The sequence below is a fragment of the Amblyomma maculatum genome, chromosome 11 (assembly GCF_055883805.1).
Source record: "Amblyomma maculatum isolate TAMU_Amacu chromosome 11, ASM5588380v1, whole genome shotgun sequence".
Taxonomy (NCBI): domain Eukaryota; kingdom Metazoa; phylum Arthropoda; class Arachnida; order Ixodida; family Ixodidae; genus Amblyomma; species Amblyomma maculatum.
In genome coordinates, this window is record NC_139354.1 from 28,033,556 (window position 1) to 28,045,871 (window position 12,316).

At 50.1% G+C, this 12,316-nt stretch overlaps 1 protein-coding gene across 1 annotated transcript in view; it reads right to left on the reverse strand.

Moving 5' to 3' along the window:
- The window catches only part of LOC146173247 (venom metalloproteinase BumaMPs1-like), a 34,412-nt gene that overhangs the window by 4,101 nt on the left and 17,995 nt on the right, over window positions 1-12,316 (reverse strand). Inside the window, exons 10-11 of the mRNA XM_084584906.1 lie at window positions 2,071-2,238; window positions 162-300 (exon numbers count right to left, since the gene is read on the reverse strand). Coding sequence (XP_084441032.1) covers window positions 162-300; window positions 2,071-2,238 — 307 coding nt within the window. The remainder of the gene's footprint in view (window positions 1-161; window positions 301-2,070; window positions 2,239-12,316) is intronic.

Here is a 12,316-nt window from a genome sequence, read left to right on the forward strand (position 1 = left end):
TGTGCACGCACCAATACCCCGGGCTTCGTTCCTGTCAGATTTCCAGTAACTCCAAAAGATCACGGCATCCTAACAGAACACCAGAGGCAACCAGTTGCCGAAATAAGAAGTGCATCTGCGCAGCTTGGAGAATAATAAAGAAGGTTTAAAAAAGCACCCACCAAGTCTGCGGTGACGTTCTGTCTTTTCGGAAAGACTGCTTTTTGGCAGTATTCATTGGCCTTGACCTCCATACCGGCGTACCTGCCACTGTGGCTGCGGCCCTGGTTAGTGACTGCCCAGCACCTTACTCCGACCATTCTGTAAGATGTATTACATGTTCACGTCAAGAATGTTCGCTACACGAACTGTTTTCGACGCGAACGTTATATAGGTTTGCTCCTTACCTGCAAGAGGGGACCTTGGATATACTACATTAGTTAACGCATAGCCTCTTTTAAGAAGGTCATGAGTATGACTTTCCAGGTCAGGATAAATAATTGCTTGGAGGCAACCAAGACCGTCGGCTGTATTTACTGCAATGTTTTCAACTATGTCCCTTCTTGTATGTCCGAAATGGAAGCTGCTGGTTTTGTGACCTCTCAGAGGTAAAAAGAAGAGGCCTATTATTTTCGAATTTTTCTGGATAATCTTGAGCAGGAGAGAGTGTCTTTCCAAAAGCTGTCCAGTCGCTTGTTGAATAACACTCATGTGGCAATGTGCCACGAAATCTAATACGACAGTCCTGATGAGATATTTTAATTGGGGCGAGAGTTTGATAATAAGTTTAAAGAGAATTTCTGTATCTTTAAAAAAATACATAACACTCCGGTATTCACGACCTGAACAATGCTTTCTGGATCATTTTTCAAGCTCACGTTGGAGTTTTTGATCTTTTTATTCACACTCGACGGACTTTTGTAAACTAAAAAAAAAAATAATTTTTGATAGGGCAGCTTTCTGATTCGGAATTTCTTTACGTTTAAGATAATATATCCCAGTTTGGGAACCTCAAAAATATCTTTTTTTGGTTCCTTTTAGTGATGAGCGGCAATGGGGGAGTTTTTTCTCGACATTTTTTCAAAAGAGCATTATATAGAAGTTTATATACGTGGTTCCAATGAACTATCATGTCTAAAAAATCAACTTTTTTTCTGAGAAAATAATGTTTCACAGATCTCAACCGTCGCGTTTTACATAATTGGAAATAGTACCCGCAATTTAAGCCCCTTCATAATTTTATGACTAGAAATATTCATAGTCACCAATGTTCCAGCACCAAGAGAAAAAGCGCGATAAATCTAGTTTTTCGAGCAACAGTTCTGATCCTCCAGGTACAAACCAGTTAATGTCTGGTAGTGAGCCTAAGTGCCCTCGAATTTTTTTTGCCATCGCCTGCACAAACTTTCGCAGGTCAATACTTTTCATAAATCCAAATTTGTTGATTATATATGGAAGTAACGGGTTTCATTTCATAAAACAGACGACCCTAGAGTTTACTGAAGGGGTCTGCGGGCTGTATTTTCTAACCATACCGGTACTTTTGCTTTAGTTCTGATGTCCTTTGTTACTGATAGTTCTTCCCGGTAACGCAGGAAGCAACAAAATTAGGAAATATAGCCTGAGGGACTCTACTGGGAATTTAAGCCTTTCCCTTGCCCGGCGTATTTTGTCGTAGCAGAGATCGAGTTCAAATAGCTGTATCGGTATCCTGGCGTCTAGAAGTCGAAATCCCGGGTTCGCAGGCGCATGATTACCTAGATAACGTGGCTACTGATGGTCTGCTCTGATTGGCTTATAGGTGAATAGCAATTTGCATTTTAATAGGTCAGAATTATAGCTTGTAATAATACATGTATTGCGGGTTTACTACTGCAATGGGATTTACTACTGCAACAGGCATTACTATTGCAGCGCATTGCTAGCAGTTCTACCACCTCCACCTTTACTACTACACAGGATTTACAATTTGTCTCTGGAAAGTGCCCGAGGTGATCGAATGTTTTAAGTCACAAGCACGAAATTCGCCTGAATGCAAAAAAAGGGGGGAGGGGAACTAGAAAGGTTTATAAGAAAACAAAATTGTCTCACATTAATACATTCTGAATCTGCCGGAGGCTGCACTTGGAAAAGCGATGGTGTAGGGGTCCACCATCTACGTAGCTCATGAGATGACCGGTTTTCCACGGGCAGGCTCTTGATCCGGGGTCGCCAGGAATCCATGGCTTTGGATCGCTTTCATCGTGGGAAGCGCCGAGCCTTAAAGGAGAAGTAGAATCATAAATGTTTACTCATGTGCAAGCAGGCCAATAGAAAACAGTCAATCCAGTAGCTGCGCGCGAGAAAAACGCGTGACCTGGGGTTGTATCGTGGAATTCTGAGGATTGCTCGTCAATATGCAGGCTCACCTTATAGGCTCAGTGGTATTAGAATGCTGACCTCGGTCACCGGTTTGATCCCAGATAACACGAATAGATGGGTTGCGCAAAACTCAAAAGAACAGAAATATTCTAAATAGAAAGAAGTGCGTATTTATTACATAACATCAGAGCCGTGTTCGTTACAGAGAGGGTAGGCGTCAATATCGTAACAGAGGAAACAACAGAATGTGAAAGGAAATAAAAGAAAATTAACTGACAAAAGAAAGCAATAAAAAACGATACAGAGCACAATTATAAAATTGCTAAAAGGTTACGATGAATGGTTACCAAAGAACTGATATTGATAACAATGTTTCCTTGATGGATGTAATAAACAGAACAAAGATAGCTTCTCGAAGAATATATAAGCTTTTGTGGGAGGTCCTCTAGAAAAATGTTGAGTTTGGTTGGTTTGTGGGTTTTAACGTCCCAAAGAGACTAAGGCTAAGCGAGACACCGTAGTGGAGAGCTCCAGGCACGTAAGATTCTCCTTAAAGGTATAACCGGACAACGTTAGTGGATTGCCTGTGCAGTCTCCATTGCGGACTCTCTTTCTCGGACGTGCATTTTTGTGTTAGTTATCACTAATCTCTCTATATTTGTCTTTACTCTTTCATAAGTGCTTTTTAGCGTACACTCGCTAGCTACCGGATCAAGTTAAACCCCACAAACCAAACCAAACCATTTAAACAGCCATCCGACATGTACACTTCCTTGCAACAGGGTGGAAGCTAGGAGCCCTGTTCAGCCAATCACGAGAGAACGTGAAGCGTGCTCTTCCACGAAGCTCCATCTGAAAATCATGTGTTCGCGACAAAAGCAGATGTGGTTGTAAAAGAGTATAAATACATCTTGTCTACGCACCAAGATTTTTAGTTTTAGAGTAGCGTTTTGAATAATGTTGCACTTTTTGTCACATCCGCGCGTTTAGTTCATCATAAGCAACCGATGTCGCGGTGCCAACTTTACCCTACTGGTGCCGTCTGGGTTTCGAAACTGAAGCCATTTTTGTAAAGAACTGACTTCATTCTTTAGGCCTGGGAGAGACAAAATCAACACCAGAATAAAAAAAAAATGAAGGTAATTTAACGCTCATAGATGTTGCTATATAGTGAGGTGAGACTAAATGAATGTCCGACGCGCCATTTATGACCGACGAACAAACCAAAAACCCCAGCAACAACCCTCCAAGTTGACTGCGAAGCGAGGCGACCTGCTTCGACGCGCGTATCCATGTTGAAAACGTGGTTTTAGCTATTGCCTCCACTATAAAATGCCTGTTGCGTCGTTCACGTTTCCATTGAAGCTGAGCAGCCGCCAATAGCAACGATTCGCCGTTAGATGGCACGCGCTACCATCCCCGTTCCCAATGTCGTCCGCATTCCGCATTTCGTGGCGGTGGCGGTGGGATCACGGCAGTATCCTATACGCGCAGGTATTACATTGCCATTTAGATCGTGTTGAAGACTAACCTCTGCTTCTCGGAAATATATTAAGTACATTCAGTAGTAACCTACTTCCGAGTTTTGTGTTATTAGCCGATTTGTTTGATTTTCCGGTTAAATCGATGAAAGTACGCGCCATTAGTTGTCCAGGGGCCGTATTACGGACCGCTCTATAATTGAGAGCGCTCTAAAACGCCCGCTCCCATTGGTCGCCTTCGCCATCTTGAAAAGTTGCGTCACGGGATGCTGCGATTGCGTCGCGGAGGCGAAAAAACAGATGACGTCGCGCACCTAATTATGCCCGTAGTTTTAGACTATTTTTGTAGAGCGCGATGAGACGGTCTAAAACGTTTTAGAGCGAGTTATAGAGCGAAAATGGCGGCGGCGTCCGCGGTGGAGTGGTGTGAGTGGTGGCTCCGGCGCTGAAGCGGCAACGCCGGCGCGAGCAACTACGAAGGGCGGTGTGTGAGAATGCGTTCTACTTGTTCGGCGAGTTGTTCCGACGCCTATTTCGACTTGAAAATGCGAAAGCGGAATGGTGGTGCGATGAATGCGCCGATGAACTGTGATGAAGCTCGCAGTCGACCGCTCTTGACGGTGCGGCTGTCATGCGTGCCTCGATCTTTTTTTTTTTTTTTTTTTTTTGCCTCCGGAGGATTTCGTCTCCACAGGTAGTCGGCCTCTCATAACTGATGGTGAGCAAGTGCGTGCGTCAAATGGCTGAACTCAACTACTGCAAAGTTGGCGCTGAAGGGTGGTTGGGCTCCGCAGTGCGCCCAAAGCAAAAGGCGGAGGCGACGGCGACATACAGTGCAAAACGAATGAAAACGAGCGAGGTTGGTAGTGTACGCTCAACCGCGTTGCTTTTCCCCGTGCTCGTTCTAACTGAAGCATTTGTGTGTGAGACGTTCGTGTGGACATAAAAGTTTATTTTGCCTGTGCTCCGCGATCGATCTTTCTTTTGTTTGCTTCCTAAAGAAAAATAAACAAAGCCCCGATTACACTGCTTTCGATATGATTTCTCCGCGCATTTAGGACCATCACACAGTACCTTGACATCAGACGATGCGCAAAAGCCGGCACTATAGCCGTGGAATCAGCTGTTTTACTGAAAATCGCCATTTTTACGGTTTGTTTACCCCTGCCAGCGCGCCCTCGCGGCAAAAGAAGCTACCCACAAGAGCGTTTAATTGCAAAACTGTAGCTGATTCTTGATTTTTTTTATGACATTGAACTTTAAATGTGGCTTCTTGAAAATATAAAACTTTAGTTAATTTATTCACACGCTGTATCTATAAAAAAGTTAGCAAACGGCTCCTTGACGTGCGAATAAACCTGTTGCCGTGAAAATAAGCGGCCCGGGGCGGCACCCTGGCGATCATTGGTTGATTCCGATTTTCGTCACGCGTTGACGTCTCGCCGAGACGTCACGGCGTCGTCATTTTGACGTCACGCTCTATAACTTTAGAGCGAGAAGCGTAATTCGGCCCCAAGTCGCACTTTGTTGATTTCGTGCTGTTGTTCTGAAGCTGAGAGTTTTTAGTCCGTTTTACCTACCACGTCTCGCGTAGGTACGTTGGCGTAATAATAATAATAATAATAATAATAATAATAATAATAATAATAATAATAATAATAATAATAATAATAATAATAATAATAATAATAATAATAATAATAATAATAAAGCCCAAGCAGGCTTCCGCCCTAACCTCGAAACTCATGACTGTCTGCGGCTTTTGCCAAGAGTCCTGAATAGAGCTCATAAAGCTCTGCCTGGCGCCTGGCTATCTGCTGGCTGTCGTTATGCGCAAGGCGTTTGACAATGTTCGCCATGAGGTTATCCTGGAGAAACTCACCAAACACTTCCCTAATACTCGTCCTCAAATCTGGATCCGCAATTTTTTTGACATCTAGACCCATTCAGCTACATGGCAAAACTGCTACATGGCAAAACTGCCGAAAACCTATTACTTGGATAGGGGTGTACCCCAGGGCTCCATTCTGGGACCCACATTGTTCAAATTGGCCATGACACGCGCCGGTGAGAATCTGAAACTAGGCACAAGCGCAAGATTCACTACATATGCCGATGATATTACTTTCCGGACTGAGGCAGCGGATTACGTAGACAAATATTTTATGCAGAATGAACTTCAGGCGGTCCTTCTTAGTCATGAAGATACACTAACCGAAGTTGGCCTCGAACTCGCTCCTCATAAAACAGACCTGATTAGTATAGATGGAAACCAAAACCAACCCCACTATGCAAACCCATTTTCACATCGGAGGCAACACCATCACCTTCTGAAATTGGCAAATCCGTACTCTTGTCCTGCCCATCGCAAGCTGCAATAGTCTCCAAAAATGGCGTGGTGCAGTGGTAAGCCGCCCGACTACTGTGCCGGAGTTCCCGGGATCGAATCCCGGACTCGGCGGCTGCGTTTCGATGGAGGCGAAACGAAGTGGCGTCCGTGTGCTGTGCGATGTCAGCGCACGTTAAAGATCCCCAGGTGGCCGAAATTACTCCGTAGCCCTCCACTACGGCCCCCCTTTCTCTCTATCCACTTTCACTCCCACCTTCATCCCTTCCCTTACGGCGCGGTTCAGGTGTCCACAGAGCAAGTGTGACAGATACGGCGCCTTTCCCTTCCTATGAACCAGCCAACCAACCAACCAGCTACAGCGCCTTTGGCCAGCTCTACTCCACGCTATTCATCGCCTATCCAACTGGCGCTGCGGTGCGCGGCAACATGCCTGCCGTGCGCTGAACCGAGCAGCGGTGGTGGGGAAAATACTCTATGGAACACCCGCCCCCTAACTGTCGAAGACTGACTTCGCTAAGGTCGAATGCTTTCATCGCGCTACACTATGCACTATTACCGGTGTACCTAAGCATACTCCTATAGCTGAACTTTGTTTGGCCGCTCTTCCACCATTCGCTACCATCGATTCCGGGTCACAGACGCGTCAGAGAATACATCTAGAAAACACTGCCCAAGGGCGTCGGCTGCTGGCCTGGGATGAACAGCACAACGACAAAACACCAGCCCTATATGCATCTCTTACCCCATTTGGAGATGCCAGTGGTAACACGCCTCCATCGTCGACCTATACACCACGATTTTGTAATTCCCCGGGAGCTCCTCGGTGCCCAGCAGCGACAACAGTGAATCCCTGATACAAATGACATATACACTGACGCTTCAATTACTAGCGAATTTTATCCATGGGCTGGGTATGCGATGACAACCCTTCCGTCTCAGGCGCTTATGCCTCTCAACGTACCCCTCTTCATTTCGGACTCCTCGCGATTTGGCGAGCCCTGTCAGCAGTGCCTTGCACTGGAACTGATTCAATACGTATTCTTACTAATTCATATGAAGCCTACAGGAAATCGCTACTCTAGGTTCGCAAGATGCAACTGCTACGGCCATACAGCGCCTCCTTAAACGCCACCAACTCGCGACCAGAACGGTTGTCATTCAGTGGACCCCAGGTCACACGGACGAATCACGGCGCAATACGGCGGCACACATCGCGGCTGCCATCACTGGTGGGATGTCCCCATTTACTTCCCCACCCCCTTTCTTCATCCTTACTCGACCTTGGGCGGGAAACACACCCCTTCTCTTGCCCTTATACACTAACCACGGACCAGTCATCGTAGCCTCAGTCATCATTGCATGCATGCGGCTACACCAGACCCACCTTTCACGCGTAAAACCCATCTCACCCAAAGTCAAGAAGTCTTCTTGAATAAGTTCATCGCCCATGCCGCTTACACGCCACATATAATGGCCCATGGGTTTCAGTATACAGAGGAAGTGATTACGTGCCTCCTACTCTACCACTCTAACACGCTGCGGCGTACCTCATCTACTCTGGTGGTGGTGGTACAAACTTTATTCATTGAAGGCCAAAAAATTAAAAAAAGTAAAATTATGTTGCCGCCGTTCCGTGGGTGGCCTTCCGGCTGCTGGTCGTGGCCTCCAGGTCACGCCTGGCGGCGACTTCCGCTGCCCAGGTCGTAAGCCGCTGTTGAATATGCGGCTCCGAGCTGGCCAAAGCAGCCTCCCACAGCTGCGGGCTGTTTATTTGCCAGGAGACGGGGGGAAAGTGCGCCGGACAAGAGTAAAGAATGTGAGCATAGTCTGCTCGGGGAGAGCTGCAAAGCGTGCATTGGGGCGAGAAGGCACCAGGGTGAATAAGGGCAAGGCGTGCAGGGGAGAGGAAAGTGTGGGCCTGTAAATGGCGCCACGTATTCTGTTCGATTTTAGATAGGGACTTGTGAGGGGGAGGGAGGGATAATCGGGAGTTGCGGTAGTGGAGGGTGATGTCATGGAAGGTGAGGAGGGAGTCACGCGTGTCCATCCCGGGGTGGAGGGGGCCAGCTCGGTCGGTCATTTCGCGAGCGATAGAATTTGCCGCCTCATTTCCAGGGTGCCCCGCGTGAGCCGGAACCCAAAATAGTTGGATAGATCGGGAAGGGGGGGAGGAGTGCTTAAGGATATTGAGCGCAGAGGAAGAGATTCTACCCTTTGCAAAGTTGCGGACTGCGGTCTTAGAGTCGCTAAATATGAAAAGGGCTGGTGTGCTGGCAATGGCGAGGGCGATGGCTGCTTCCTCTGCGGCAGTGGAAGTGAGAGCATGGATAGTGGCGACGGAGAGGGGGGCTCGTGTATTAGAGACAGTGGCCAGGGCATAGGCGGGATGCGAGAGGTAGGGTGCCGCATCAACATACACGGCGTCAGACCGTGTACCGTACTGGCACCAGAGGGTGGAGGCGCGGGCAGATCGGCGAGCGGCATGATGCTCAGGGTGCATGTTCTTGGGAAGGGGCTTGACAGTGAGCATGGAGAAGAGGGAGCTGGGCAAGGGATGGGTGACAGAGATAGGGGAGACAGGGGTCAAGCGAAGGGAAGTAAGAAGGGCTCTACCAGGGGTGGTGCGAGATAAACGATCGAGTTGTGCCACGCGATGGGCATCCACAAGTTCTGAAAGAGTATTGTGGACGCCCATCGCCAGTAGACGAGAAGTGGGGGTGGAAGTGGGAAGCCCGAGAGCCGACTTATAAGTTTGGCGGATGAGACAGTTGACCTTGTCTTCCTCGGTACGAGACAGAAAGAGGTAGGGGAGGGAGTAGACAAGGCGGCTTAGCACAAAGGCCTGAACAAGACGACGGAGGTCGTGCTCGCGCATGCCGTAGTGTCGGTTAGCGACCCGTCGGATCAGCCGTACCGTCTGCTGGACGGTGGTAGTAAGGCGGGAAAGGACAGTAGTGTGTTTACCATTGGATTGCAGAAAGAGACCGAGAATACGGATGCAAGAGACAGAAGGGATGGGATGTCCGTCGATAGTGACGTTAAGGTTAGGAGATGAGGTTGGAGCTATGCCTCGAGCCAGGAGGAGCAGGAGCTCCGACTTGGTCGGGGAACAAGCTAGCCCGACCGTGCGAGCATAATCGGCGACCGTTTTAGCGCCTGCCTGGAGAGCGGCTTCCATCTCACCAAGATTGCCGGTAGTCACCCAGAGGGTGATATCATCAGCGTAGAAAGCATGGGAGAGGTTAGGAATGCTAGCTAGAGCACGTGCCATCGGAAAAAGGGTGATGTTGAAGAGAAGGGGAGAGAGAACAGAACCCTGGGGGGTACCTCGATTTCCAAGAGGGAAAGTAGGAGAGGAGAGGGTGCCGAATGAGATCTCAGCCGTGCGATGGGCAAGAAAAGCCTTGATGTAACTATGGATTCGGGAGCCCACGTTAAGGGTAGAAAGGGCGTCTAGGATGGCGGTATGGAAGACATTATCAAATGCTTTTGTCAAGTCCAGTGCCATGATCGCGCGAGTGCGCTTGGCGTGAAGAGGGTGAAGGACCTCTTCGGAGAGCTGGAGCATGACATCCTGTGTAGAGAGGGATGGGCGAAAGCCGAACATCGAATCGGGGAAGAGATGGTTGTCCTCGAGGGAGCTCTGTAAGCGGTCTAGAACGACGTGCTCAAAGAGCTTACCGAGACAAGAGGTGAGGGAAATAGGACGGAGATTTTGAATGTCTATGGGTTTGCCGGGCTTGGGGATGAAGGTCACCTTAGCGTGGGTCCACTCAGAAGGCAGGGTGCCTTCGTGCCAATGTTTGTTAAAGAGGTCCGTAATGGCCTCTAGGGATGATGTGTCCAGGTTACGGAGGGCCTTATTAGAAATTTGGTCTGCTCCTGGTGCGGAAGTGGTGCGGAGCTTATGTAGCGCCGCACAAACCTCCCCCAAAGTGATATCTGCGTCAAGCGCAGAATTAATGGTGCCGAAGTAAGAAGGGAGGGGGGACGGAGGGGAAGTGCAAAGATAGCGATCTCGGAGTGCAAGAAGGAAATCGGAATCGGATAGCGGTGAGGATTGCAGGAGGCGCGTCACATCCCTGCGTTGCGTGGCCTTGACATGCGACGGGTCAAGGAGGGCACGTAGGAGCGCCCACGTATCCCTCAGCCCGAGATTACCGGCCATGCGGTCGCATGTCTGGCCCCACTGCTGCCTGGTGAGGTATGAGCAGTGCTCCTCAATTTCCATACCCAGGCGGGCAAGGCGGAGGCGTAGTGAGCGATTGTGTTTTTGTGAAAGCCAGCGGCGGTGCAGGGAATGATGCGCCTCCCATAGGTGCAGGAGGCGGCTGTCAGCCGTGGAGGAGTGAGGAGGGGTAGGGACGGTAGAGGTGGCGGATGAAACATCTTTGAGCAAGGTGGCAGTCCATTGAGAAAGGTCTGAGATGGAGGTGGGGGCATGTTGCCGTGAGTGGCGGAACCGATCCCAATCGACTACCTGGCTCAGACGCTGGCGGGAGGATAGGCTAGGAAGAGAGAAAGAGATGGACAGGATATAGTGGTCGCTGCCGAGAAAGACCCAGGTGTTCGTCCACGCTGCATCCACGACGTTTTTGCAGATGGAAAGGTCCGGATTAGTGTTGCGTTGGACGCTGGAGCCGATGCGGGTTGGGTCAGAAAAATCATTAAGGACGGATAACTGTTCGTTCTGGATGAATGTCCACAGCGCGAGACCTTTCCTACTGTTCCCGGGATAACCCCAGCTGACGTGATGTGCATTGAAATCCCCAAGAATGAGGAGCGCGTTGCGATGTGCGCGAGAAAGGGCTTTGCGTAGAAGGAGGAGGAGAGGAGCTGAAGGTGTGCGAGGAGGGCTGTAGACATTAAGAACAAAGAGACTGGCATCCTGTCGCCGCCGGGGGAGGAGTTCTAGGAAAAGGTGCGTGCACTCTGGAACGTCGAGAGGATGCTCTATCGCCGTGTAGTTGCGGTGAACCAGAGTGGCAATGTTCGGGGGGGATGAGGAAGAAGGATGGAAAGCAGTGAAGTCGCGCAGCTTAACTGGGGAGAAAGTTTCTTGGAGAGCGATTAAAGCGGGGAGCTCGGAGGGAGGGATGTTCTGGAGGTGGAGCTGCAGCGCGTTCCGCTTTCCGCGGAAACCACGGCAGTTCCACTGCCAGAAATTAAGGCGTGAGGGGTGTCTGGCCATCACGAGGCCTGGGTGCCCCTGCTGGTGCAGGGGGATTGGGAGATGAGGAGGAGGGGAGGAGGGATGACACCATTAGGGTCGTCTGGGCAAGTTCGGCTTCGTGGGCACTCTGGCGGGCCTCAATTCTGGCTACGCGTTCGTTAATTTGTTCCATCCATTTCTGCGTGTCGGTACGCAGCGTAGAAATTGCGGCCATGAGGCGTTGCTCATGGGCTTCAAGAAACGAGGCTGTGTGGTGGATGACGGCCTCCACCTCCGGGATGGATGTGGGCTGGTTGGTGGATCGCCTCTTTTGTGGAGGGGTGCGGGAAGGGGAGGTGGCGCGGGAGGAAGCATTGGAGGAGATGGACATGGGGGCGGGTAGGGGCGGCTGGGGCTTTTGAGTGACAGGTGGTGGGGGGCATTGTGAAGAAGGGCTGGGGAGTTGGGGGTGCCCCAACAACGCCTGCAGCTGTTGTTTTAGCAGGGTAATCTCCCTGTTTTGGGCAGCGACTTGAGCTTTGAGCTCTTCTTTTTCGGGGTCGGGGGTGGGAGGCTGCAAAGGCCGGCTCACCTGGGAAGAAGTCGATGAGGTGTCTTGACTCGGCAGTGGCGGAAAAGAGACGGAGCGGCGGCGGGGGCTGCGTCCTTGGCGGGTCCCGGAGTTGGACCGCTGGCTGGGTCTAGATGGGCGGGAGTCTTCGGTAGACGGTTTTGATTGCGGTGGGGTGGATGACGTTGACTTAAGGCTGGAGTTGGTTGGAGAGGGACCGGTCCGCGCGTAGCGAAGTCCACACGGGCGGGATCCCGTGACATGTGTGCCTTGGCACAAGATGCATTTAGGTGTGCAGTCGGGGGGCTCCCGAATCTCGTGTACGGCTCCGCAGCGAGTGCAGCGTCCGGATCTGGGCTGGGTGCATACGTCGGAGCGATGGCCGTAGCTCCAACAATTGGTGCAGGCTTCGGCCTTGCGGC